We start from the raw sequence: 25,372 nt of genomic DNA on the forward strand, positions 1-25,372 counted from the left end.
GGGAAGAAAAGGGATACAGGGGGCCCCCAGCCCCAGGAGCAACTGGGCAGTCTGACACAAAGGCAGCAGGCGGGGGGGTGTTGACTAGATTAGTTGACCCCTCACTTACATCCCTACAGGCAATAGCGCTGGGACTAAGGGGACGCTCCCCCCAGCCAAGGAACAGGGCCCAGGGGCTTTAGGGGTGGGAGAAGCTGCTCAACGGGGCTGTTGAAATCCAATTGTTTTTCTGGTCGCTTGGTTCCTTCTGAGACAAGCTTGCTCAGGGCCCTTTCCACCCGGCTTGGAACAGCCCGTTGAGCCCAGCACCAAAGCGCTACTCAAGCTCTTGAAATGACTTTAATTAGGCCAGTGTGCACTTCCACTGACTCAGCAGTGAGCGACCAGACCAAAGAAAAAGCTAGAAGGCGGAGCCTGCAGGACCTGCTCCAGCACAGCCAAAGAACAGAAGTGCTTAAAAAACTGAAGAGCAGATCCAGGAAGGATTCTCTCCTAATCGATGAGGCGTCTCAAACCCAAAGGCCAGGGAGCAAAGCACAGAAGAGCTGGCATGTCCTCTGGCACTTTAAACCAACAAGTAAGATGCCCCAGAGGCAGACAGGGCCCCTTCTCCTGCAGCCCCACGGCTTTGGAGAAGGGGTTTCAGCCAAGCCACCCAGGGGAGGGGATGACAGGTAGGGTCACACCTCCTGCATGGCGGCAGTTACCACATGCACTTTTCCTCCACCCAGTTCTCAATTGCAGGGCAATTATTTACCCCTCCTAGAGAAGACTTAAAAGATGCCCAGCACTTTGTGCAGTCTCCACGCAGCTGTGCTGGCATGATGCAAGACCCAACACTGCCGGCTGGTCAGCATTCAAGAGCAAATAAGAGCAGGCACTTTACCCAAGAACACTAGGAGAAAGTCTGCTAATATTTTCCCCCCATCCTGCCTGAAGCTGTTCTGCAGGGCCTAAAGCATGCCAGGAGAAGCAGCTGTGGCCCCCAGCATGCCAAGTCTAAGGAGCCGTGTATTTAACTCTGCGGTGAAAGCATGTTCCTGAACCGCACCCTGCAAGCTTCTAAGTCAAAGTGTTGGGAACATTCCCAGGGCTGCAGGGAGCAGGTTGGTCTAGTGTCACAGCTACAGACAAGCTGTGCTCCACTGCGAGGAAGGAGACGGGCACCTCTGGATTGCGCATGTGCAACAAAGTCACCCTGGCTGCCAAAGAGATCCCCTAATGGAGAGGGAGGCTTTCTGCCTGAGGCTACATCTACACTACATGCTTCTTGCACAAGAAGCCTTTCGCACAGGAGTTTTTGCACAAAAACGTCTTGTGCAAGAGCATATCCACACCTCAAAGCACATCGCAATGTGCTTTTGTGCAAGAGTCTCTCCACACTTCATGGACGCTCTTGTGCAAGAAAGCTCTGATCGCCATTCACAGAATGGCCATCAGAGCACCTGTGCTTTTTTCCCATCCTCTGGTGCAATCACACTTGCCTTCTTGCACAAGAGCTGTAGTGCTAAAAGCAGTTATGCCTCAGAAAAGGCTTACCTACGGCGGAAAAAGCCCTGTTCTGCCATTTAACTGCCCCTTTAATTGCGCAAGAGCTCTTTTGAGGTGTGGACGTGCCGCAGGTTTCTGTGCAAAAACTTGTAGAGCAGATGCAGCCTGAAGGCAAAGCCCCAGCCCTGTACCCAGAGAAAGGACACAGATACGGCAGCCAGATGAACCTTCAAGTGAGCAACCAACTTTCTCTAAGTGCAGTCGGTAACCCAGCAGAGACAGGGTCAGGGCCAGTTTCCTGCTATTTGTACCAGCAGCCAAATCATTTCCACTTGTTAAGGTAAATACTTGGAGTCGATTCCTTCCTGCGATTTAATAACGCCCATAGCATCCACAGGTGAGCTCCAGGCCTATGAGTCAGCAGCATGACCCAGTCAATTGCCATCGTGAGAGGGAAGTCATAGCAGCACAGCAGGTTGACTGCTGGATGAAGAGTTAAAAGCAGTAAGGGTTCCATGCTTGCCTAGACTGCACGGGGACGACCAGGCTAACCTCAGCCTGACCTCGGGAGTGCAGTGGGAAGACAGAGCCGATCCCTGCGCTTCTTGGGAGCCTCTCATAGCTCTGGGAGCTCTCCGTGCTGAGGAATGTCCAAGCATCAACTGTCGCTGCAGCCCTCCCCCCGCTGCTGCAGCAGCAGCATGCCGGCCACTGTGATCCTAGCAAGGCAGAAGCATTCCAAAGACTGGCGGTCTGTCCCCCACAGGAGCAGGTCTTTCACCCAGGAGCTTTGACAGGAGAGAGGTGCATGCTTTCAGGGCAATAGAGATCACAACACACTGAGCACAGCCATTGTGGGAGACTGGTGGAAGCCAGCTCTCTCAACAAAACAGCAGAGTCCACTCTGGCTCCTTGTAGACAACAAAGGGAGGGAAAGAGACAAAAGTCTCTCCCAGAGGTGGAAGTTTTGTCACCAAAACTCAGGGTTTTTCCCCAACAAAAGTCACATTGCAGTGTAAACGCTCTCACTGTTGTTGCCAAAAGGCAGTTTTTGGTGACAAAAGATGCCAATGTAGACAAGCCCTTAGTTGCAACAGTTTTGTAAAGCTGTGGGAAAAAAACCCTTTAAAATAGTAAATCTATCAGAAATCAATAGCAGAAAGAGCATGAACATTGCTTTAGATCAGGGCTACCCAACACGCGGCCCATTTGGCTGCAGGCCGCGGGGCAGAGTTGATAGGTGTTTTAGTAGTTAAATTCCTGGACTGTCATTGCTCATTAAAAGTGCTGTGATATGGGTGGAAATCAAGTAAATATTGTATTTTATTAATATCAACAGAACTGATTTAAATGGGGCCTGTGCATTGTGTAGTCTTGCCTTAACCTTTGTATTCATGTCAGTGTGAAAGAAGCTATTTGTATGTGTATGTAACCACACTTAAGTTGCAGCCCTCAGCATGTGCTGAGTATCAAGGTGCTAGTCTACCAGAACGACGGCATTAGTGTCAGTGCTAGCTACTGGGGGCACAGTGCAGATTTTTAGGACAGCTGCATTCCAAAAGAGAACCGATTACGATTAAGCAAAACAGTTTTTCCCATCTTCCTCTTGCAGAGGAAGAGAAGATGGTCCAAGTAGCCTTCAGAGTCATGCCAAACGCAAGAAGCTACCTGTAGCAATTCCAGGTGACAAGGCTTGGTGCTCTGATATCCATCCTAAAAAACACAGCGCACAGCACCAGTGCAAGTAAAGTAAGAGAAAGAGGGAGCAGCTGTTATCAAAGCCAGATATTAAGCTGCTGCTGCTACCCAGGATCTCATCCCCTTCTAAAGAGGGGATATGCTTAGAGCAGGGTTTCCCAACCTATGGGTTGGGACCCACTTATGGGTCACCATTACATTTCAAAAGGGTTGCCAAGTGTCTCCCCAGGTGGCTCTGCCCTCCCTCCTCCCCCCGTTTTTGAATTGCCTTAGGTCACCAAGTCTTCCTGAATTGTCAAACTGGGTCACCATCTGGAAAAGTTTGGGAACTGCTGGCTTAGAGCAACATATTAGGAGATGCTACTCCAGGGAAGAGGCCCTGCACTCACTGAAGTCTGAACTGCAGGCCTTCTTCCCAGCTATGTTCCTGGGTTGGGTTAACATATCCCACATTGAGAGGGAGGCGGTGTGACGGGGCGCTCACACGCTGGTTTTGTCCTGGCGTGGAGGGGGGGGAAAGAGGGGGAGCACCAACGCTGGGGCGGAAGCAGTGCGGCACCTGTTCCCAGGCATCCAGCTGGGGAGGAAGACTCCCAAAGCCACAGGGAAGGACGGGCAGCATGGAGCAAGGCACTCACGCTGTGACACGATGCCTGTGGGACATCCTGGCGGGGGATTTAAACCTGCCAGATGCTGGGAAGGGGGAGAAGACTCGGCGTGACATCTGCACCGCGCCAGGGTGCCTGCGTCAGATTCCAGCGGGTGAGAAACCCGCGGGACACTCAGGAGGATGGAGAGACGGGCCCTGCAGCCCCAGGTGTGAACACCCCAATAAGAGTGGACTTGGGGAAGAGGCATGAGACTCCAGAGCCACTTCTGCAATGAGAACCGCACCGAGATGGCCTGAGGGTAAGACTACACCATGTATAATGAATTGACCAAGCCCAGGGCAAGGAATAGGAAGTGGTCCAGGGCGGGGTGTTTTATGGCATGCAGGTTGACGTGTTTCGGGAGGATTCCCTGTCAACCAGGCAGGGGAGCCGTTGTGACCCCACCTTAGGGCTCTGGGACAGGACACTGAGGAGGAGGGTGGGCCTAGGTCCCCCTACTCTGCCTCTTGGGGCTGGGGATTGTGGACAAACGGGGACTCTGACTCAGAAGGACTAAAAGGTTGTGTCGGAGAGACAAGAGAGTCTGTGGGGATCGGCGGGCACCCACCCAGGCAGGGGTCCAGGGGCCGGACTCAGGGGTGGGTGGGGATTGAGCACTACTGGTGAAGCGGAAGTGGGGAAGGTATAAGGTAATAAACCTGTGGTGAACACCCTTCTAAGAATCTCCTTGTAACAGGAGGTACATTACTGTTCCTTGAATGAGACAGACCAGCCAACTAGCTGCACACACAGGTCCTCCAGGAGAATGTACACAAGTGAAAAGTGAGACGCTTCTGAGGAACAGCTGTGGAGAGTAAAGCAGCTACTTCAGGAAGAACAAGGAAACAAAAGAGTTGCCTCCGTCCCAAGCTTTGTTCCAGTAAGCCATCCGAATGCATGGTCCCCAAACACGTGGGGCACACCCCTCTGCAGGCACAGAGGAACATTTGAAGAGCAAGGCCAAGGGCCCACACCAGCCCCCATGGAGCAGGAAGGGAGCGCCACCCAGCTGTGATCTGACTGCAGTCACAGTTACACTCTGGCCCCAGCCAAACTATCCCCAGCCCCATCCATCACCAGTTCTCTCCCCACCACCTGCCTTCAGCCCAAGCCCCTCTGCTGAGGAAACCTTGGTGGCGTGGACAGATTCCATTACTGGTAAGGGGAAGGAGGAAGCACAAGAAAGTGTTTGGGCACTGCTGCTTTAGTACCTGCCTTGAAGCAAATGGCTATCTAAATCCAACAGGGAAACTGGCATGTTCTGCAGCAGTCCAGCCAGCTCTGGGATCTGAGGAACAGCAGGAGAGATGCAAGTTTGTCAAGGACATTGAAACATCGGCCTTAATAGCCACCAAAGGTTGGGGGATGCAGGCTTCTGAAAGCCTGAGAGACAAACTTACCACGAACGCAACCAGAGAAGCTGAATGCTTCAAGAACAGTGCTGAGTGGCAGCACAGATGGCAGAGCTCAATGACGGAAGCCACACACGTTTTAAGCTTGGCTACTTAAGACTGTTGTACAATTCTCTTCAATTTCTTAAAACAAAATTAATTTTCAACAAAGCTCTGTGGCAAGTGTTTTAATCATTAATACAAATTAAAGCTTCCACATCGCAAGACTTAATGGATCTCCACTGCTGAGGCAAACTGCTAACAAAACCAAAACGTGTGCTTGGATAGGGGATAGACACAATTTTGTTTCCTGAGATCTATGAACAGGCAGAAAGCAACATGAAGTTTCTGCAATAGAACAGCATCTCTCTCCAGCAACAGTAATCTGAAGATGTTATCTCTTACAAAAGATTTTGGAAGTGAACACGTGAAACACTAAAGGGCAAAAATCTCAACAGCCCTAAGCTTAAGAGAATAGTGTGCATTCTCTTTACAAGCCTGACCTTGACAATTTTCTGATGCGGAAGGGTTACTTTTGAACATTACAGCAAGCTTGATAGAAATGAGGTCCTTTGTGGAGGAGGAGAGCAAGGACAGGATAAATATTTCCAACTAGGTGGAAAGAATGGAATGAAAAACCACTCCCAACTGGAGAGCAGGGCTAAAAAGGGATAAGTTGGTTGTATTTGCAAGCTTTTAAAGAACCATACTGAGAGTGAGGGAGGAAAAATTACCCTTAGTCGGGCTTGTGAAGATATTTTATGTTTAATACATCTGAAAAGAATGCATATACAAAGAACTCAGACATGAAAAAGCATTGGTTCAACATTAATGAGTCTACAAGAATTAGGAATTTGGGAAGTGGAGAGGATTCCCCATGTATTACAAAAATTTGGATCTGCAAGCCAAAACAGTTTTGGTAAAAACCCTATTAACACTGGAGTCTAAAGATCTCATACATGATCCTTAGTAGACTGGAACCCATCTTACAGGGTCACTTACATGCACGATGCAGATCAAGAGGTTTCCCGTAAGTGGTCCCTACGGTGCCATACCAAACACTAGACATGCCCCCCTCCCTTACAATTCTTTCCTACTGAAGCAGGTCTACTTTTCCACCCTCGCCCCCCCCCCCCCCCCCCCCCAAAGGATGCTGAACTATTCTGTAAGATGTGAATCCACCAGCACCACTTCCCCAAATCACCGTAATACATCCCAGGCTCTTTAGAAGTGTCCTAGCAACACCATATTGGTACTTTGTAAGCCTGCCAAACAATTCGCTGATTGAGTGTAAGTTTATTTGGAGGGTTTTGTTAAAAACGAAAACAAAAAACCAAAAACAAAACACTATAAATTGGGTGTGCTTAAAAAAAGGCACTGTTCTCTCTTCACATTTGATGAAAACTTCTTATGTCACGTTTGAGAGAAAACGGCCCATTCCCCCCCTATAACTGACCATTTTTTTTAAAATACAAGTTGATGGTGCATTCATAGATAAAGGAACAATTCACTTCCCTATGAAACAATTCAAAGGTTTCATAACTTAAGGGACAGGGTAGGAAGTTCTGACCTGCTCAGAGGAAAAGTGAGGGGGAGAGGTAACAAGGCAATTTTTAAAGCAGGAGCACCAGCTTGGGACATATTAGTTTCCGACTCAGTTCTGAGGACTGAAATATGCTCACACCCAGGCTGACTGAATATAGCCCCAGAAAGTCAATGAATCTGATTCTTGCCAACTTGGGACAAGACTTCATTAACATAGCCTAGAATTAGTCTGTTATAGAGAAAGTCGTCACAAGCATGCCTGGATTTTAAACGAAAATTAGAAACAGTAAACAAAATAAAAAACTAGTACTGATCAGTATTTTCTGATAATACATAATTACTCAAAATTAACTAGTCTTTAACTGAATTAGGAAGGGCACTGGGAATGAACACTAACATTCTCAACTCATACAGGGAGAGTGTGGGGGAGATGGGTGTGCAGGGCATTTGTCATTATTGCAAAAACAAATTTTAAAATTTGTATCTTTAGTTTGATTTAAACATTGCTTTTAGTATGACATCAAACATCAGCTTTGCAGAGGGGCTGTGGAGGGACGTTCATAGCAGCACACACCTGCGACTCTTCTTCGGCTCCGGAGGCTCCAGGGCAGCCAATATCGCTTCGTCAAATACATTCTTTAGGCCTTTCTGAAAAGGGGCAGAGAGAGAAAAGGGGGGGTCTCATTTTCTGGGTTATTATAAAACCAAAAATAAAACCAAAACAGAATTAAATCCCAATAATGGTGAATAGAATATTGAGATCTACAATTTCCAGAAAGTAATTCTGTTTAAACTTGGCTTTGTTCAAATTGTGGTGCTGCATTAAGGAGTTCTTTAGCAGAGTATCTGATATTCAGAATAGTACAGTAGTCCTTTGAAAACAATTTTCTGCAGAGTAGTATTTCATAAACAAAACAAATACAGAAATAACCACCTCAATCAATGGACGTTTTATGATTAGTTTGCTGTTCACAAATTTCACATGCTAATGACAAAGCAAAAATTACTGCATTCAGATGAATCAGCTGATCTGGAACAAAGTGGTAATGATTCCAGAACATGGTGCAATGACACCTGAGTTATACAGGAGGTAAGCATGCAAAGATGGACCACAATCTGGTATATTTCAATCAAGCTTCTGTTCCCCACACCAAATGTTTAGCAGCAGCCAGGTAGAATTCAGAAGCTGTGCATCCATTACAGAATTCAAATGGAAGAGTTACAAAATGGGTATTACACATTGTATAAATGTGAAATTGAAGCCAGTGAGTGCAAACAGAAATAAAGCTTCATCAGTCATTTATACAAACAACTACAATTTTTAATTCCAAAATGTAAGTAACTACAATGGAAATTTTTCCCCTTAAGACAAAAATCAGAAGCATGAAATTAAAAGGCAAACTTTACATGTTACATTAACAAGCTTTAAGAATCAATTATTAAAATGAAGAGGTCTACTGGTATTAGTAAAAGCAAGAATTTAACATCTTTGTAAAGCAGTAGCAGATACATTGATATTTCCTTCCCCAAGGACTGACAAAACTCCACTACAGCACAGACAGCCAAAGCAGTAGCAACAGAAAGTCTCACTGCACAAAGGAGAACCAGAAAATCCTTCACATGACACCATTACTTGCAGATCATTTTCATGTATCTTTATCATGCAACTACAGTTAACAATAGACTCAAATAGAAAATGAAGTGTGCATTTTTTCCATTTAATGCTCAGGAAGATTTAACATGATTTCTGGGTTATTTGTTGTTGTTCTATTTTAAATGACACACTCAAGGCCCTTTCCCCAACAGCCTAAATTGTAAAGCTATCCACATCTGGCAACCCAAGCAGCAGAGAGTTAAGGGAGTCCAGGTTCACGTTCCACAGTTACAAATGTTTGACTAAGGAACTGTATAATTGTTTTCAGTCCAAAAGCTAATACAGAGGTTGCTCTAAGATGTTAAGCAGAGACACGGAAGCTTTCAGTCAAGATGGTTTTATTCATTTTAACCAAGTTTCTACAGAAGTGGGACAGAAGAAGCAGCAGCAAGAGGGGAAGGAGAAAACAGTTTAGAATATACAGCACTTCCTTTTGGGCTGAGTTTCCGGAGGCTCGAGGGCAGCTAGGATAGCCTCATCAAACACATTCTTCAGACCTCTCTACAAGACAGAGGGGAGGAGAAAAAACAGCAGCCAGGTTAGAGGGTTAGAGAAAAACAAGCAGATAAAAGAGCATTCAGGGTAAGGTGGCTGAGTTCACAGAAGCAGCAAGCAGATTTACTTTGGTGTTACAAAGTAGATCCTGGAGAAAATCATTGTCACTATTTAGGTGATCAGAAGATCAAACAAGGCAAATGTACAGAAAGCCAGAATTGGATGAAACATCTACACCCCATAAGGATGAAACCGTTAGGGAGAATACCACAATCTTAACAATTTTTGCTGCCACCTATTAGATTGAACATTTCCAATGACTTTTGCATACGAAAAAAAGCAGCGATACAAAAGCAGCTCATCCCAGGTGGCTGTGCTGGACAGTCAGGTACATACCTTTCCTATCCATATTAGATACATTAGCATTTTAGATATGCAGAGTTTTGATTTTGCTAAGTGGTACCTTCAAATTACTGGATTGCTATGTGAATTCAGCCCCTGAATAAATGAAGAGTTCCAACACAGACTGCTGGCCATGTTCACACAGGGATGGAAGCAGGATTTCTGTCTGGTAAATCACTCTTCCAAAGTAAGGGTTCAGGCATTTAACACCTAGGCAATGCCTTATCCGTGCTATCATTCTGACCGAGCCAACTACAGAAATCATATTTCAGAGTCAGCCATGTTTCTAAAGTAAGTATCATAACCACTCCAGTTACAAGTAGGGTTGCCAGCTGTCCAGTATTGAACCCAAACAGCCTGGTATTTGTGACTTCTGCCTGGCTTAAAAAAAATATATCAGAAAATAGCGGACATGTATTTTTTCCAGCTCCCGGGACATGCGGTGTAGCTTGAGTTAGGTGGGAGAGGATGGAGCGGGCTGGAAATCAAAGGGGCCGCAACTGTATTTCAGCCCGTCAGTCCCTCAACAACTTTTGCTGGGTTGCTCAGCAAGCTTGGCTAGGCTTTTGTTTGTTTTGCTAAACAGAATTTTTTCCCCGGTTTTCTTTCTTTTGGGGGGGGGGGGGGGGGGGGCGGGGGAGGAGGGAGTGGCAGTATTTTTTGTTAAACCATCTGGCAACCCTAGTTACAGGGAGACAGGAAAATAGTGTTAGAATTGGAATGCTGCTTTGACACTATAGGATCCAGCATCAAGAAAGCAGTCAAAAGCTTTAAGAAGTTAGCAAGGGTTACACTTGAGCACAAGGCATGCATTAGCTCAGCGGTTCTCAAACTTCAATACACTGCAGCCCCCTTCTGACAACAAAATTACTACATGACTGGGATGGCACCCAAGCCTTGCAAGAAGGGGCTTCCTTGAGGTTCAGCCTTGAGCCCCAGCAAGTCTAATGCTGGCCCTGGTGACCTCATTCAATTGGGATCCTGACCCACCGTTTGAGAACCACCGCATTTGCTCTACGGAAACCGGAATTCTACAACATATTCTCACTGCCATACAATTCTAAGAAATTACACATGGGCACCAGAAGAGAAACCTTGCTCAGTTTATACTGATTGGACTTGCTTAACCCTACTGTCATGAGTGTGACCTGCAGAAATTCAAAGAAATGTTTACAAGGTAAGAAACAGAGAAACAAAAGGTAAAATTCATTTCACGGAGACCATTTGTGCATAGGGAAGAAATTCAGTCACCCAAGACAAAAATCATTTCTCCCCTCCACGCTTTTTACAGATTGACTGAGACACTGAATTAACAAGAGCTGTCTAATGCCAGTTAGGAACAGTCTTAACCAAACGATTATCCTCCTCTCGAATCAGGAGAAACACCCAAGCACCGGTTGAGAATTGACCATGGACCTCCTGTATGACACATTCTGTTACTGAATCTCCAGTGCTATACAGATGACTCATCCAGGCAACACAAGGTGCGTACCAGATAGAAGCATATTTATCTTCACAAAGTGCCAGAACTTATCTGCCTGGAATTCACTATTGCTCTGATCACAGAATACTAGAACTGGAAGGGAGAGTCCAGTGCCCTGCCCCCATGGCAGGACCAAATACTGTCTAGACCATCCCTGTGCTAGAAGGGATACTGAGAGGTCATCAAGCCTCATCCCCTGCCCTCGCAGCAGGACCAAGTACTGTCCCTGACAGATTTTGCCTCAAATCCCTAAACAGCCCCCTCCAGGATTGAACTCACAATCCTGGCTTTAGCAGGCCACTGCTCAAACCACTGAGCTATCCCTCCACCGTGATGGAAACAATGGAGCTTGAAAAATGTACTTTTCCCCTCAAAAGACTAAATCCTATTCATCAAGCATTGTGTCAGCCACATGGAAGCAACTCCACTAGGATTCCCAGTTAGCTGAATGTCACTAGCCATGATACACTGCCAACAGTGGAGAAGCGCTTTACATATAGAATCCACTGCAAAGGGAAGCCAACAAGGGTTATGCAATTCTAATCCATTTGTCCCTGATGCCAGATTTGCTGAGTTTCCCTTAAGGAAAGGAACAGACTAATCCTAACCAAGTGAAGTCAGGTTCCCTCTGCATTTAGCTTACAGACAACAGACCAGCAGGTGGAAGCTAACCAGGAACTTCAGCTTCCCTCTGCAGACTGCCGATGGGTAAGTTTTTGTTCAGTGGCTGTTGCTGATCAAGAAAAAAACAGAACAAAAAAGTAAAGATATGGTAGCAAATTAAAAATAATGGGGAATTTAAAAGATGGGGAAGAGAGAAGAAAAAACGTGATGGACCTACAATTTTTTCCATTAAGAATTCTTGGACAAGTTTAGAGGTGCATAACAAGAAAGCATATTTGGTCATACAAAAGACCTTAAGAAAACACTTTGTTTGCTCCTGCTAACCACCAACTAACTGTGGTGAAAAAGATATTAGTGCACAGGGGAGCAGCTTCATTTAGAGATATTTACCCATCCCCTTTCTCTCAAAGTTCTGGAAAAAACCACTAACTACTCACTTTAAAGGAGCAGACAGTCAGTAGAACAGCAATCCATGGAAATGAGGCATGAAAGGTTTCTATCTATTGATGGGAATGTCAACACAATACCACCATATCTTATGTAGCATTTCTCATCCATAGATCTCAAAGTGCTTTACAAGAGGCCATTCACATTTTCTGTATTTTCATTATAAGGGAAAAACAACTTGCCCAGAGTCACCCAGCAAGCCAATGAGAGCCAGGAACTCAGATCCCCCAGGCTGCTACTCTATGCATTAGGCAACACTGCTTCTTACTGGGCATGAATCTGAAGCCTCATATTGAATAACAAGAACGCTATGGATCCACTGTGCATGCATTTGGGTCTCTGAAGTAAAGACTTGTTTGCTCTCACCTCCAGATTGCTATTCATGCATATTTTGATGCTCTCTAAAAAAAAAGGGGAACCCCTGAGGAATAAAGCTCTCAGATGATCGGAAAGTCAGTGTCTTACAAACTAACCTACTGTTTCTAGAACATATGGAAAACAAGAAACAGAACCCCAGGAAATACAGAAATGTCTTCTCTTGCAAATCTGAGTATAACGCTACTATTTCAATATCTGGAGCATACTGAACAGAACTGATGACAGCTGAATCTGGTAAGAAAGGAGTTCTTGCTCCAACAACTCTAGTGCTGCCATATAATTTAAAAACAACGACTTTATGCTGCATCTGTTCAAAGCTTGCAAAATGTAAGTAAAAGAACTCAAGGTCATTTCAGGAGAGTTGCCTACATTTCACTGCTACGGTTAAGAAAAAGTTCCTGGGACATACAGCTCAGCAAGAATGCACTAGAACCTGGTTCACATGCTGTAGAACCAGTAGCAAGTAGAAAACCTTGATTTAAATCTTCTTGGGAAACTGTTTACCACAGCCTATTTGAGTCACTACCAGCTGAACTTCAAACTGCCAATATAACATTGTGGCCAAGAACTAATGCAATCCTGGGACACATAAATAAGGGAAACTTGAGTAGGAGCACAGAAGTTATTTTACCTCTGCATTTGGCTCTGGTGCAACTGCTGCTCCAACACAGTGCCCAGTTTTGGTGACCACGATTCAAGGATGTTGATAAACTGGAGAGAGTTCAGGAAAGTGCCACAAGAATGATGAAAGGGTTAAAAATATGCCCAATTGTGACAGCTTGTTAGGGGGGCCTTGATTACAACCTGTAAATACCCACACAGGAAACAAAGGGTAACTGATGACTTTTCGATCTAGCAAAGGCTGAAAGCTGAACAACGAAGGCATCATCTTTCTTTCTAGTGAGGGTAATTAAACTTTGGAATAGCTTACAAAAGGTCAAGGTAAATTCTTCATTGCTGCATTTTTAAAATAAAGGTGGTTTTCCTTGAAGATCTGCTCTATAAACTACTTTGGGGATGTCCTATGACTTGGGTCACACAGGAGGTCAGACAAAATGACCATAATGTTCCCTTTTGCCCTTGAAAGCTTTCAATAAATCTGACAGTAAGGTGGAATTTACAAAATGTGTAACAGACAAGGCTGCAGACTCTAGATATTGGGCAAGGCAATGCATGGAACTGAGAAAAGTTAGTATTTCTTATCTCAGATCCTTCTACAGTTCCGCACATACACAAAGCTGGAACACAAGCAAGAAGACTCGCCCTTAATGGCTCACCAATCCTCACCAGTGCAGCCTTTGTCCACAGCAGACCCAAGCACTCTGCAGGCAGGGGTTGCTCTGGCATTCCGGCAGCCTGTGCACGGCAGGCCCAAGCACCCTGCAGGCAGCGGCTGCTCGGACCGGGATGCTGGAGCAGTCCTTGCTTGCAGGATGACCTGGCCTGCCACCGACAGGGGCTGCTTGTGGCCCAAGCAGTGCAGCCCCTGCCTGTGGTGGGAGGGCCGCTCCTCCCTAACAGTGAGCAGGGGTCATTCAGTGGGAGTGGCCTACCCCTTACCCCCACTGGGATGGAGCGGCCCCTCCGCTTGTCCCCTCTTGGTTAAACAATATGATTAACCCGCTAGCCAGTTAAATGGGATTTTGCATCCCTAAATAAAACTTGCCTTGGCAATAAGTCTCTGCTTTACTAAATGATAAAAGTCATCCTGTACCTAATCTACACGCTGTCCAAATGTAAAAGGACTCAAAGTGATTAACACTACACTGCAGTTCCTCCAACAAAGAACAAGCCAGGCATGAGATGCCTTCTCCAACCACGCATTTCCCATTCCCTTCTAGATATCGCTTACTCTCCAGGCTAGGATTCTCTTTATGCCACTTCTAATTCCTCAGAAACTTCCTTTCTACTCAACCATTTTGCATCTGTACCAGCAGAAAGTGTATTCTCCTTACCTTTTGAACAGGCTGTATTCCATAGCTGTGAGGGAGAAAGAAAAGTGAGAAGCGAACATAGCCACAAGAGAGGTTTCATGGACAATTCTCACCTGTGTGAGTGCAGAACACTCCACATATTTGACAGCTTTCAGGTCCCGGGCCAGTTTTTCAGCAGTCTCTGGAGTTATGGGCTTCTGCTTGTTCTTGGCAAGCTTCTCAATTGTTGAGGGGTCATCTCTGAGGTCAATTTGGGTCCCAACAAGCAGGAAAGGGGTTTTTGGACAGTGGTGAGTAATTTCAGGTACCCACTAAAGGAGACAAAACAAGTATGGTTACTATTCAAGTCCCTGAGGTCACTTCAAATAATATTGCTCGAAGCCTTGCTACAACTTCAGTTGCAGGTAGTAACATCTGACCAACCTTTTCTTTCACATTTTCAAATGAAGAGGGAGAAACCACTGAAAAACAAACCAGAAACACATCTGTCTGTGGGTAGCTGAGGGGCCGTAATCTGTCATAATCTTCCTGTCCTAAAAAAAAAAAAAAAAAAAAAAAAAGAGGAACAGCAGCATTAGAAGGGGAGCCTTCAGAAGTCTCCTAGAGAGGGATTCCCTTTCAGTCAGAAAACAAATACATTGAAGAGTTGCATATTCAATTTGAATTCCAATAAAAAGACATTTTGCTTTACCTTAAACCATTAGATAACCATCAGTAGTCCACCACCCACTGTCCTTTCTCTGGGAGAAGTCAAGTTACATCATACAGGTTATATAGCAATCAAATCAACAATTTTTAGAAAGCATAGCCTTCAGACCATAGCTCCCTCTAAAATGCATGCCTGCGCAGCCACGCACCAGAGAACAAAGGTGTGCACTGCCTAATTACTGGAGCCCAGCAGTAGGGCTCTACTAATCAGGTGTCTCCTCCTGAATCCTGATCCTGCAGACAGACAGTGAAGACAGAGCTGATGGGGTTGGTAGCAGTAATAGCGGGTGGGTGGAGATAAGATGGTGCAATGGGTGCTGGGAGAAAGGTGACTCAGGCTATGTCTAGACTGCATTGGCTTTTTTGGGATTCCCCCGGAGGGATCCCAAAATAACAATGCCACATAGAAGGAACACGTCTGCTTTTTTGAAATTTCTCTCAAAAGAACGGATGCACTGTTTCGCCATCCCTGCAAACCTCATTCTACGAGAAATAAGGGATGGCTCGAAAGAGCACTTTCGAAATTTGACATGTCTACAGGTGCCAAATTGCGAAAGAAAGAGCCTCTTTGCGTATCTTTTTCTGATTTAGCAGTGCAGTCTAGATGTAGCCTCAGAGTCCCACTTTCTCCCAAGCAGACCCAGCTAGGCTGAACAGTGCAAGCAGCAGCCAAGAGGAACGGGAATGGTGATCGGCAGCCAATAGGAGCTGCCATCACTGGTCCCTGAGGCCGTGCAGGTAAATACAGCGGTGGGAGCCTGCCAGGAGTAAACCCTAGCGGACTGGTTCCAACCCATAGCTGGTATTTGCCTGCCCTTGTTCTAACCTGTCATGTCAAAGTTTCAAAATTTGTTTGGGGAGAGGTACTGAAAACTGTTAAGGCCAATTCTTTGCTATCTGCTATAGTTCTGGCTCTTCAGAATATTCCAATTGACTTAAAGTCCATCTTCTTACAGAACACCTCGCATCATTTGCAAGTTCTCTGAAGCAGGGGTCTGTCTTCAAAAGCCAAAGCTATGTGTTCATGTGCTCCGGTTACTTAAGGCCTGCACTTGTAAAAACTTAGAGTTAGCCTACTCCAAAGTGTAAGTTGGGGAAACCCAAATTATAATATGAAGCCAAGAGAACTTTTCCAGTTTCTACAGGGCTCTCCTGCACTTTCACAGAAACACTCAATTGAAAATACCCTTAACCAACCACTTGATGTTTTACTTCCCTATGTACCAGCCCAGCTGGAGTAGCCCCTGTCCACAGTGAGTCACCCGTGGGGTGGAAGCAGCCCCTTACCCATAGCAGACAGGGAGCTGCTCCAGCTCCCACTAGTCAACCTTAACCCACAAGCCTCACCCATTAAGAGTGAGGTGAACAGATTAAACATTCATATCCTAGCTGCTGCGTGGCCATGCAGCTTAAAGGGAACTTAACTATGAAGTAGTTCCTCCCTTTCTGTGGGGCAAACAAAGTTAATTCTCAGACTTTGTCCAACTCAATAGCTTGGTACTTAATGATCAGTATCTCTCTGCCTTTTTAGAAAGACAAAGTGGACAAGCTAATATCTTTTGTTGGACGAACTTCTGTTGGCAAGCTAGAAGCTTCCAAGCTGCAGAGAGCCCATCCTCAGATCTGGAAAAGGTGCACAGATAATACAAGGTTGAACAGAGAATATATTCAAACTACTAATGCTAAACTAAAGGAAATATTTAAGGGGAGGGTGCCCATTAACATCCCTTTGCTCATTGGACAGAGACATGTTTAAGGGTTAAAGACTGTTGTAATTAGCCACACAGTCATTACATTTATCTATCAAGATCATGACTTAGCATCTAGCAAAGTTACAAATTTAAGCTCCTAGCCTTGTCCTTGGAACATGCGGTGCAGATTTAAAGACGGATTTTAAGACAGTTAAGTGTGGAAAGGTACTGGATTCAGATTTAGAGAACAATGTCACCTGTTTATCCCTGGATAGTTGTAACAAACAAGCAACAACAAATGCATACTCAGCAAACTAGTTTATGGAGCTCCCTCTAGTGGCAAAACAGTGCTCTGAGGCCCACTGAATATTTAACAATGACATCAGTTATACTTAGTTTTGCAACACGTACAAATGACTGATTATAACTTTCTTGACAATTTACGTCACAGAGTTGAGCTTGTCTATCCCATTAACATGAAAAGTTATCTTTTTCTTCACACAGCACAGTGTCAGCCTGTGGAACTTCTTGCCAGAGGATGTTTTGAAGACCAGGACTTTAACAGGGTTCATAAAAAATTAAATAAATTCATGGAGATTACGTCCATCAATACTTATTAGCCAGAATGGGTAGGAATGGTGTCCCTAGCCTCTGTTTGTCAGGGGCAGGAAACAGATCACAGGAGAATGATCACTTGATTACCCTGTTCTGTTCACTCCCTCTGGTGCATTTGGCACTGGTGCTGGAAGAAAGGACCTTTGGTCTGACCCAATATGGTCGTTCTCATGACAGACTCGTCTATTCTCATGACATGCAAAGACTTGCTCTACAACTGTAAAGCATTTATAGCATTAATGGCATTGAACTTTCCCCATAAGCTGATCTGAATAATAGCAGTCCTCTTTCCCTTTATTTCTAGTAATAGTCATTTAACATAAAGTGTCATTAATGTTCCCACTATCTGAATCTGAACAATTGTGTATTTTGGGGAGCAATGAGAAGTAGTTCAATCTAGTTTGTACTATATAATTTCTGTGCTGAAATCCTAGGCTCATGAAGAACATAAGTGGGAAGAATCAGTTTAGCTTTGTTATAGGGCAACATCCCCCCGTTTCTCTGTGTTTTCTTCATATTTGCTCATTTACAGTGAGGAGTCCTACAACAGATATGGGGAAAGCTGAAGTACTTAACGCCTTCCTTGCCTCTGTATTCATGGACAAGGTCAGCTCCCAGACTAATGTGCTAAGTGACGCAATATGGGATGAAGGTGGACAGCCCTTGGGGGGAAGCTAAGGTTAGGAACTATTTAGAAAAGCTAAACGTACACAAATCCATGGGTCCGGACTTAATACATTCATGGGTACTGGGGGAGTTGGCAAACGTCACTGAGGAGCCTTTGGCCATTATCTTTGAAAAGTCATGGAGATCGGGAAAGATCCCAAATGATTGGAAAAAAGCAAATGTAGTGCCCATCTTTAAGAAAGGGAAGAAGGATAATCCAGGGAACTATATATTTTGAAGCACTTGGAAGAGGGGAAGGTGATCAGGAATAGTCAGCATGGATTCATAAAGGGCAAGTCATCCTGACCAATCCGATTAGCTTCTATGATGAGGTAACTGGCTCTGTGGATATGGGGAAGCCAATGGATGTGATATACCTTGATTTTAGCAAGGCTTTTGATACGGTCTCCCACAATATTCTTGCTAGCAAGTTAAGGGAACGTGGATTGAATAAATGGACGGTAAGATGGATAGAAATCTGGCTGGAAGGTCGGGCCCAGTGGGTAGTGATCAACGGTTCCATGACAGGATGGTGGTTGGTTTCTAGTAGAGTGCCCCAAGGTTCGGTTCTGGGACTGGTTTTGTTCAAAATCTTTATTAATGACCTGGATGAGGGGATGGATTGCACCCTCAGCAAGTCTGCAGATGACACTAAGCTAGAGGGAGAGGTAGATATGCTGGAGGGCAAAGATAGGGTCCAGAGTGACAGACAAATTGGAGGATTGGGCCACAAGAAATCTGATGAGGTTCAACAAGGACAAGTGTAGAGTCCTGCACTTGGGACGGAAGAATCCCAAGCATTGTTACAACCTGTCCCTCGGGTGCCCCTCGGTCCCACCCCAACCTGCACCCCAGCCCTGGGCTCCCTGCCCCATATACAGACTCTAGGCTGTGTTCCCTCCCAGGTCTCCTGGGTCCACTTCTGTAGAAAAGAACCTGGAGATTACAGTGGATGAGAAGCTGGACATAAGTCAACAGTTATGTCCAGCCAAGGCTAATGGCTAATGGCATATTAGGTTGCATTAAGAGGAGCATTGCCAGGCGATCCAGAGATGTGATTATTCCTCTTTACTCTGCTCTGGTGAGGCCACATCTAGAGTATGGTGTCCAGTTCTGGGCCCCCATTATAAAAAGGACGTGGACACATTTGACAGGGTCCAGCGGAAGGCCAGAACATATAACCTACGAGGAGAGGCTGGGGAAATTTGGGTCTATTTAGTCTGCAGAAGAGAAGAGTGAAGGGGGGGGCGGATCTAAAGGGAGATTCCAGAGAGGCTAGAGAAAGGCTATTCACAGTAGTGATGGATGGCAAAACAAGGAACAATGGTCTCAAGTTGTGGTGGGAGAGGTCCAGGTTGGATATTAGAAAAGACTACAGGCAGTCCCCTTACGTCGGATCCGCAGTTACGAACGGGGCCCGTCTCCCTGGTCTCCAGCAAAATATGTTGATGGGATCATGAACTTTCGTGGGCACAGCCCACTTCTTCAGATGACTGGAGTTTTGAGTTTAGCATGTGCAGACCCAAAATAAATTGGGGGGGGTGGGAGGGGGAGAAGGGAGAACAAGGAGCAGAGGGTATGGAAATATCAAAGGAAAAAACAGGAAGAGAACTGGGAATAGCAAGCACCTGAAGATTGGGTAGTTAAAACAAAGGAGATAAGAATCAATGGCAATAACAGGAATCTACACACAGAGAGCTGTTTGCACCTTCACTGAATATTAGGTTGATAGTGTCCCAACCATCACTCATAACGATTGAGGCCAAAGTTAACAGTCTTACCTGCAGTATCAAACAAGCCTAGAGTGTATGGCTCCCCACCAATCATCACTGTTACAGCATAGTTATCAAACACCTAGAGAAGGGAGGAAAAAAGCAAGCAACATATGAATTGAAAACAAGCCATTTTGTCCATTATAGGATATCCTATTCCTATTTCAGATCCCCTCAATTTGCTGCTCTAGAAATATTTAATTTTAAAATAAGATCAATATTTTTCAAACTCCTTTTAGGTAAGGGTCCTAGAACAAAAAATAGACACATGCCCATCTTATCAAATGAGAAATTATAGCAAAGTATTTCTATACTTACCTTTAAGTTGTCACAAAACAGTACATCAACAATCTCACCTTTCCTTTAAAAAAGTTAAGGCCATATACATACAAGAAATCCTTCCCAACATGAACAGGGCATAAATTAATAGAGTGAGATACTTAAGCATGCAGCTCTAAACAGGATCTCAATGGAGTGAGAGTTCTGGAACAATTTAAAATATCAATGTTAGCGATTTCATTTGTAATCACTGGCAGAATTAAGTTAATGTGCTCCTCCATTATTGCTGGATGTAGTGGCAGATATCAGGACAGGAGTGCAACTGGGCAGCTAGATGTCTACAAAGGAAGCAGGGCATTCAAAGCACTTCACTTCAAGAGAGTCACTACACCCCCAAATGGGAGGGAAATATACACCTCTCAGATACCACAAGCTTCAGTGCCCATCTACCCTGCCACTACACATTCCCATCCTTCCCTACACTTTAGGACCCAAAAGACGTATTACTGTTGACAAATGTAAAGTAATGCACATTGGAAAAAAATCATCCCAAATACATGTACAATATGATGGGGACTAATTTAGCTACAACTACTCAAAAGAGTGATCTTGGACTCTCTGTGGATAGTTCTCTGAAAACATCCACTCAGTGTGCAGTAGCAGTCAAAAAAAGCAAACAATGTTAGGAATCATTAAAAAGGGGAGAGAAAATAAGACAGAAATATCTTAATGCCTCTATATAAAACCATGGTATGCCCACATCTTGAATAGTGCATACAGAAGTTTTTCTTCACACAGCGCACAGTCAATCTGTGGCACTCCTTGCCAGGGTTGTGGTGAAGGCTAGGACTTTAATAAAGTTCAAAAAAAAAGACCTAGATAAATTCATGGAAGTTAGGTCCATCAATAGCTATTAGCCAGGATGGGTAGGGATGGTGTCCCTAACCTCTGTTTCTCTGGAGGCAAGTGGAGTTCCCTCCCTCTGGGGCATCTGCTATTGGCCGCTGTTGGAGGACAGGATACTGGGCTGGATGGACTGTTGGTCTAACCCAGTATGGCTGTTCTTATTTAATTGTCCTATCCAACTGTCAAAATATCCAGCACCTCCCCAAAGTCTACAATGTAGTTTCCACACTTTCAACTAAGCTTCTGAGGTGAAATTTTAAAATGTAGGGAAAGCAACAACTGAGCGATGCCTATTAAGACCAAGTACTGTACAACTGTGCTGTCTCTCAATTTCAGGGTTCAGGACACATGACAAGGGGATTGATCATTTCTGGCCTCAAACTACTGTAGCCCTATGAACTTTTGTTCTCGTGTTTACCTAATTTCATTTATGCAGCTCTTCCCCCAACAGACTGGCATCACGACAATCACAGCCAGTCGCAGTTGCAGAAAATGTATACTCTTTGAACTTTCTCTTGTCCAGAGATTCCTCGTGATATTCTCATTCTCCTAAGATAGTGCCCATCACAGAAGACATCATGCTAAAGGTCTGAACTGGATGTGAACGCCACACTTCCTTTGGTAGCAACTAGCTGCTCAATTGCATTCCTGCCTTGATATGTTACTAGATCCTTTCAAAAACCTTAGATACCTTTCTTTCAGAGGTGAGTTTTCCTGAGTCAAAGATATGAAACAGGTTCTCTATGAAGGAACATTTATCAGGCCATTAGGTGAACAGAAAATGCTGCTACAATAACCATATTTTCCATAAAGGTCCAGGAAATTCTTCTCTATGATGAAATGGAGTTTCTGAAATCTGAACTGCTGGCAGCCAAGTAATTCATCCTTTGGAGTCAAGTACAACTCCTAGGTGAATTATGGTATGCATAGGATTCAAAAAGTCAGCAATTAAGCAGTGTACCACTGAGTATTTTCAGAGTTAACTCCATAATTAGGGTCCTACCAAATTCACAACCAAAAAACCTGTCACAGATCATGAAATCTGGTCTTGTGTGTGCTTTTAAACTATACTATACAGATTTCATGCGGAGACCAGCATTTCTCAAATTGGAGTCTTGACCCAGAAGGGAGCGTCAGAGGGGTGCAAGGACATTGTAAGGCTATTGCCACCCTCATTTCTGTGCTGCCTTCAGAGGTCCATGGCTGGAGAATGACGGCTGTTGGCCAGGGCACTCAGCTCTGAAGGCAGCACCACGGCCAGAGAGTGAAGCTGATGACAGAAGATCCTGCTCTAAAAGCAGCAGCACAGAAGTCAGAGGCAATACTATACCACGCCATCCTCATTTCAGGACTGCTGCTAGCGCTCTTTTTCCTCCTTCAGAGCTAGGCTCCTGGCCAGCCACTGCCATTCCAACTGCCCAGCCACCAGCAGCAGCATAGAAGCTTAACAGTACACAAGCCCTCACTACAATGATCTTGTGGCAATCCCCATATTCAACTCCTTTTTGGGTCATGATCCTTACAATTACATTGTGAAATTGCGGAAAAAAATCTGTCTGGATGGTACTCAATGGTGTCCTGGCCTCTAGGTATTAGCACTACACAAACAAACACGAACAATGTGACTGCTCTATAAAGTTGATCTTCAGGATGGCTATGGCATCGCTGGCAGAAATGAAAAAAAATGCTCTCTCTCAACGTTATCTTTTCAATGACCAGAGGAATGAGCCAAGTTGGAAGGAATTCCTCTTTCAAATGCAAGGAAAGTATTCACCAGAAATATTTTCCCTGCACAGAGGATATCTTCCTATATACATAAAAAGGATCCTCTGTGGAACAATCACGTAACTCTGCTCCTGAGCAGCAGCAGCACTGAAGGTAAGCTGTTGCTGCTGGTGGGCTTGGGGGGGGAGAAGGGGGGAACTGTGGGGATCCAGCAATGGGGGGCTGGTGAAGAGGCCCCCCCAACTGAGAGAGACCCCGGGGCTGGCTGTACCTTCAGCAGCTGCCCTCCACGTGGTGGGCGACTGACAGAGTTTTAAAGTGCAATCCTCCAGCCGGGGCCTCACCCCCTCCCTCCTTGTGGCTAGACGGAGGGGGGGAGGGGAGGAGAGAAGAGGGAGAGAACAGTGCAGGGCTTGCCCCCTCCCTCGTGGCAGCAGGAGGGGCTGGGGGGGGGGGATGAAGGGCGGCTCTAGCAGAAAGGCTTCTGCCAGAGACTGGTCCAGAACTACTGCTCCTTGTAGGATTTTCTCCAACATACAACTGTGTAAGTTCTCCCCACCCCAATTTATTTGCAGACCAAGAATCTGCAACAGAGAACATGATGTCATTCAGCAAAGGCCTGGCTGAATCATGCTTGAATTGGCCAGAGGTACAGGTAGGGTAAGATACAGAATTACATTCGATAAGCAGTTTGAACACCATTGGTGCCATGGATAGAGCAAAGGCTACCCTCTGTACCAACAAAATCTTTCCCAACAGTCAAAGAGCTTTCTGGTGCAATTGTCAGATGGCTCTGGAGAGGCTAGTATTTTTAGATGAAGACCTGCCCAACCATCTTAGGATAGGACTGCTCAAGCTCAGCATCCTGAACTTGAGGGACTTGATGGATCTGTTCCATCTCAGATTCAGATAGCCCTTCTACCTACGGTAACAGCAAACACCTATGGCAGAATCCGAGCCCCTGACCTTCCCCCAGTTCTCCTCAAGGATACATCTATAGCTCCTTTGCTGCCAAGGTATTATCAAGAGATAGTGAATACCCTGGACTTCTCTGCAATTTTCCCTTCCTTCATTGCATAATATGCTCTTAGAGGGGAATAATGAAAGCTGGTTAGATGCAGTAAAGTGAAAAGGAGTGGGAAAAATAAGTCGACTATTCTTGCTCTACTCTATCTTGTCAGCTTGCTTTATATGCCTCTCCTTGAGCACAGCCAGCAAAAAGGGCTCTCTACTTTTTTCTTGCCTTCTTCACCTTGAACCTTGAGGCTCGCCAGACCAGCCTCTGACATCCAATGTGAATCTGAAATGTTGGGAGGTCAGGCTCAAAATCGAGGGTGATCTGTGGCTTTCAACAAAGGCTACAGAGAATCTTGAAGATCAAGTTGCAGTGGGGGAGATCTAGGTTGGATATTAGGAAACATTATTTCACTAGGAATGGATTCCCTATACAGGTGCTAGAATCTCCATGCCTAGAGGTTTTTAAGTCCTAGCATGACCAAGCCCTGGCTGGGATGATTTAGTTCGTGTTGGACTCTATGACCTCCTGAGGGCTCTTCCAGCTCTATGGATCTAAAGCAGGGCTACTCAACATTTGTTTGCGGCCCGCAGTGTGGTTTGGGTTTATGTGGGACTCAAGACGTGGCCCACAGGTGGGAGACAAAAAAAATGTAGTCAATATAATGGTCTTCAGTTGATATGCATTTTAGTAGTTAAATTCCTGGGCTGTCATATGGGTGGAAATCTGGTAAATATTGCATTTTATTAATATCAGCAGAACTGACTTAAATGGGACCTGTGTGTTGTGTAATCTTGCCTTAATTGTTGTATTCATGCCCCCAGTGTGATATAAGCTATTTGCATATATATTTGTATGTATATGCAACCACACTTAAGTTACGGCCCTCAGCATGTGCTGTGAGTATCATTGTGGCCCCCGGGGCTTCCAAAGTTGAGTCGCCCTGATCTAAAGGATCTAGTATAGCCCAAATTAAATGCCAGAACTCTATGAACATCCAATGGAGTTTCCTGAGCCTTACAGGAATGCCATTTAATGAAAAGCATTGGAAGGTTACTAGTCTGATTTAGATGGAAGGCTGACACTACCATAGGCATACACTTAGGACGTGTATTAAGGAACACCTTGTCATTACGAAAGGCTGTAAAAGGAGGATCAGCAAGAAGAACTTCAAATTCTGAAATCCTCCTCATGGAAGCAATTGCCACTAAAAATGTGATCTTCACAGACAATACAGATAGGGAAGCTCATAGCTACCAGAGCAGACATGGAAGGTAAGTACTAACTTGGCCTTTTGAAAAAAAATCTCAAAACAAAAAAGTAAGGAAAAAAATGGAAAACCCACATATTGGCAGATAATACCAAAACAGAAGCCAAGTAAACTCTCAAACGAGCCAAGAAACCAGAGGATTTCAAATGTAGAAGATACTGCAGTTATGCACAGCTGGACTAGGATGCAGCAATATTTTGAAAGCCTGATCCCAAAGGGGGAGGGGGAATCTCAACTTTAATTTCAAATGTAGCTCTGGCAAGCTCCTTTCTGCTACTCACCAGAAGAGTCTGAACCTACTAGGATCATAGTTTCTCATGAGTGTTCAACCTGGGATCATTCATGAAGTAAGGCAGAGAGAGATTTGAATACACAGATTCACCCTAGTTCTGTGAAGAACATGTACAACTATTGGTGACGTTATCAGTGAGCCTGTGGAGAGGCAATCCATGTACCAACATTGGTCTTGGCCACAGCAGTGAAATGTTTTGTCCTGTTTCCGGTTCCTGAAAACTGTGGTAATAAAAGCAATG

General features: G+C 44.9%; 1 protein-coding gene across 2 annotated transcripts in view; it reads right to left on the bottom strand.

The window, feature by feature from the left end:
• Nucleotides 1-5,976: 5,976 nt before the first annotated feature.
• The window catches only part of CDC42 (cell division cycle 42), a 43,073-nt gene continuing 23,677 nt past the window's right edge, over nt 5,977-25,372 (bottom strand). The window contains exons 3-6 of one of the 2 annotated variants that reach the window (XM_075906493.1): nt 19,654-19,726; nt 14,616-14,725; nt 14,306-14,503; nt 5,977-7,423 (exon numbers count right to left, since the gene is read on the bottom strand). In XM_075906493.1, coding sequence (XP_075762608.1) covers nt 7,334-7,423; nt 14,306-14,503; nt 14,616-14,725; nt 19,654-19,726 — 471 coding nt within the window. In that variant the 3' untranslated portion in view covers nt 5,977-7,333. Of the gene's footprint in view, nt 7,424-8,150; nt 8,931-14,305; nt 14,504-14,615; nt 14,726-19,653; nt 19,727-25,372 lie in introns of those variants that run through there. The other variant, XM_075906494.1, reaches the window with a different exon arrangement.

The sequence above is a fragment of the Pelodiscus sinensis genome, chromosome 23, assembly GCF_049634645.1.
Source record: "Pelodiscus sinensis isolate JC-2024 chromosome 23, ASM4963464v1, whole genome shotgun sequence".
In the NCBI taxonomy this organism is placed as follows: domain Eukaryota; kingdom Metazoa; phylum Chordata; order Testudines; family Trionychidae; genus Pelodiscus; species Pelodiscus sinensis.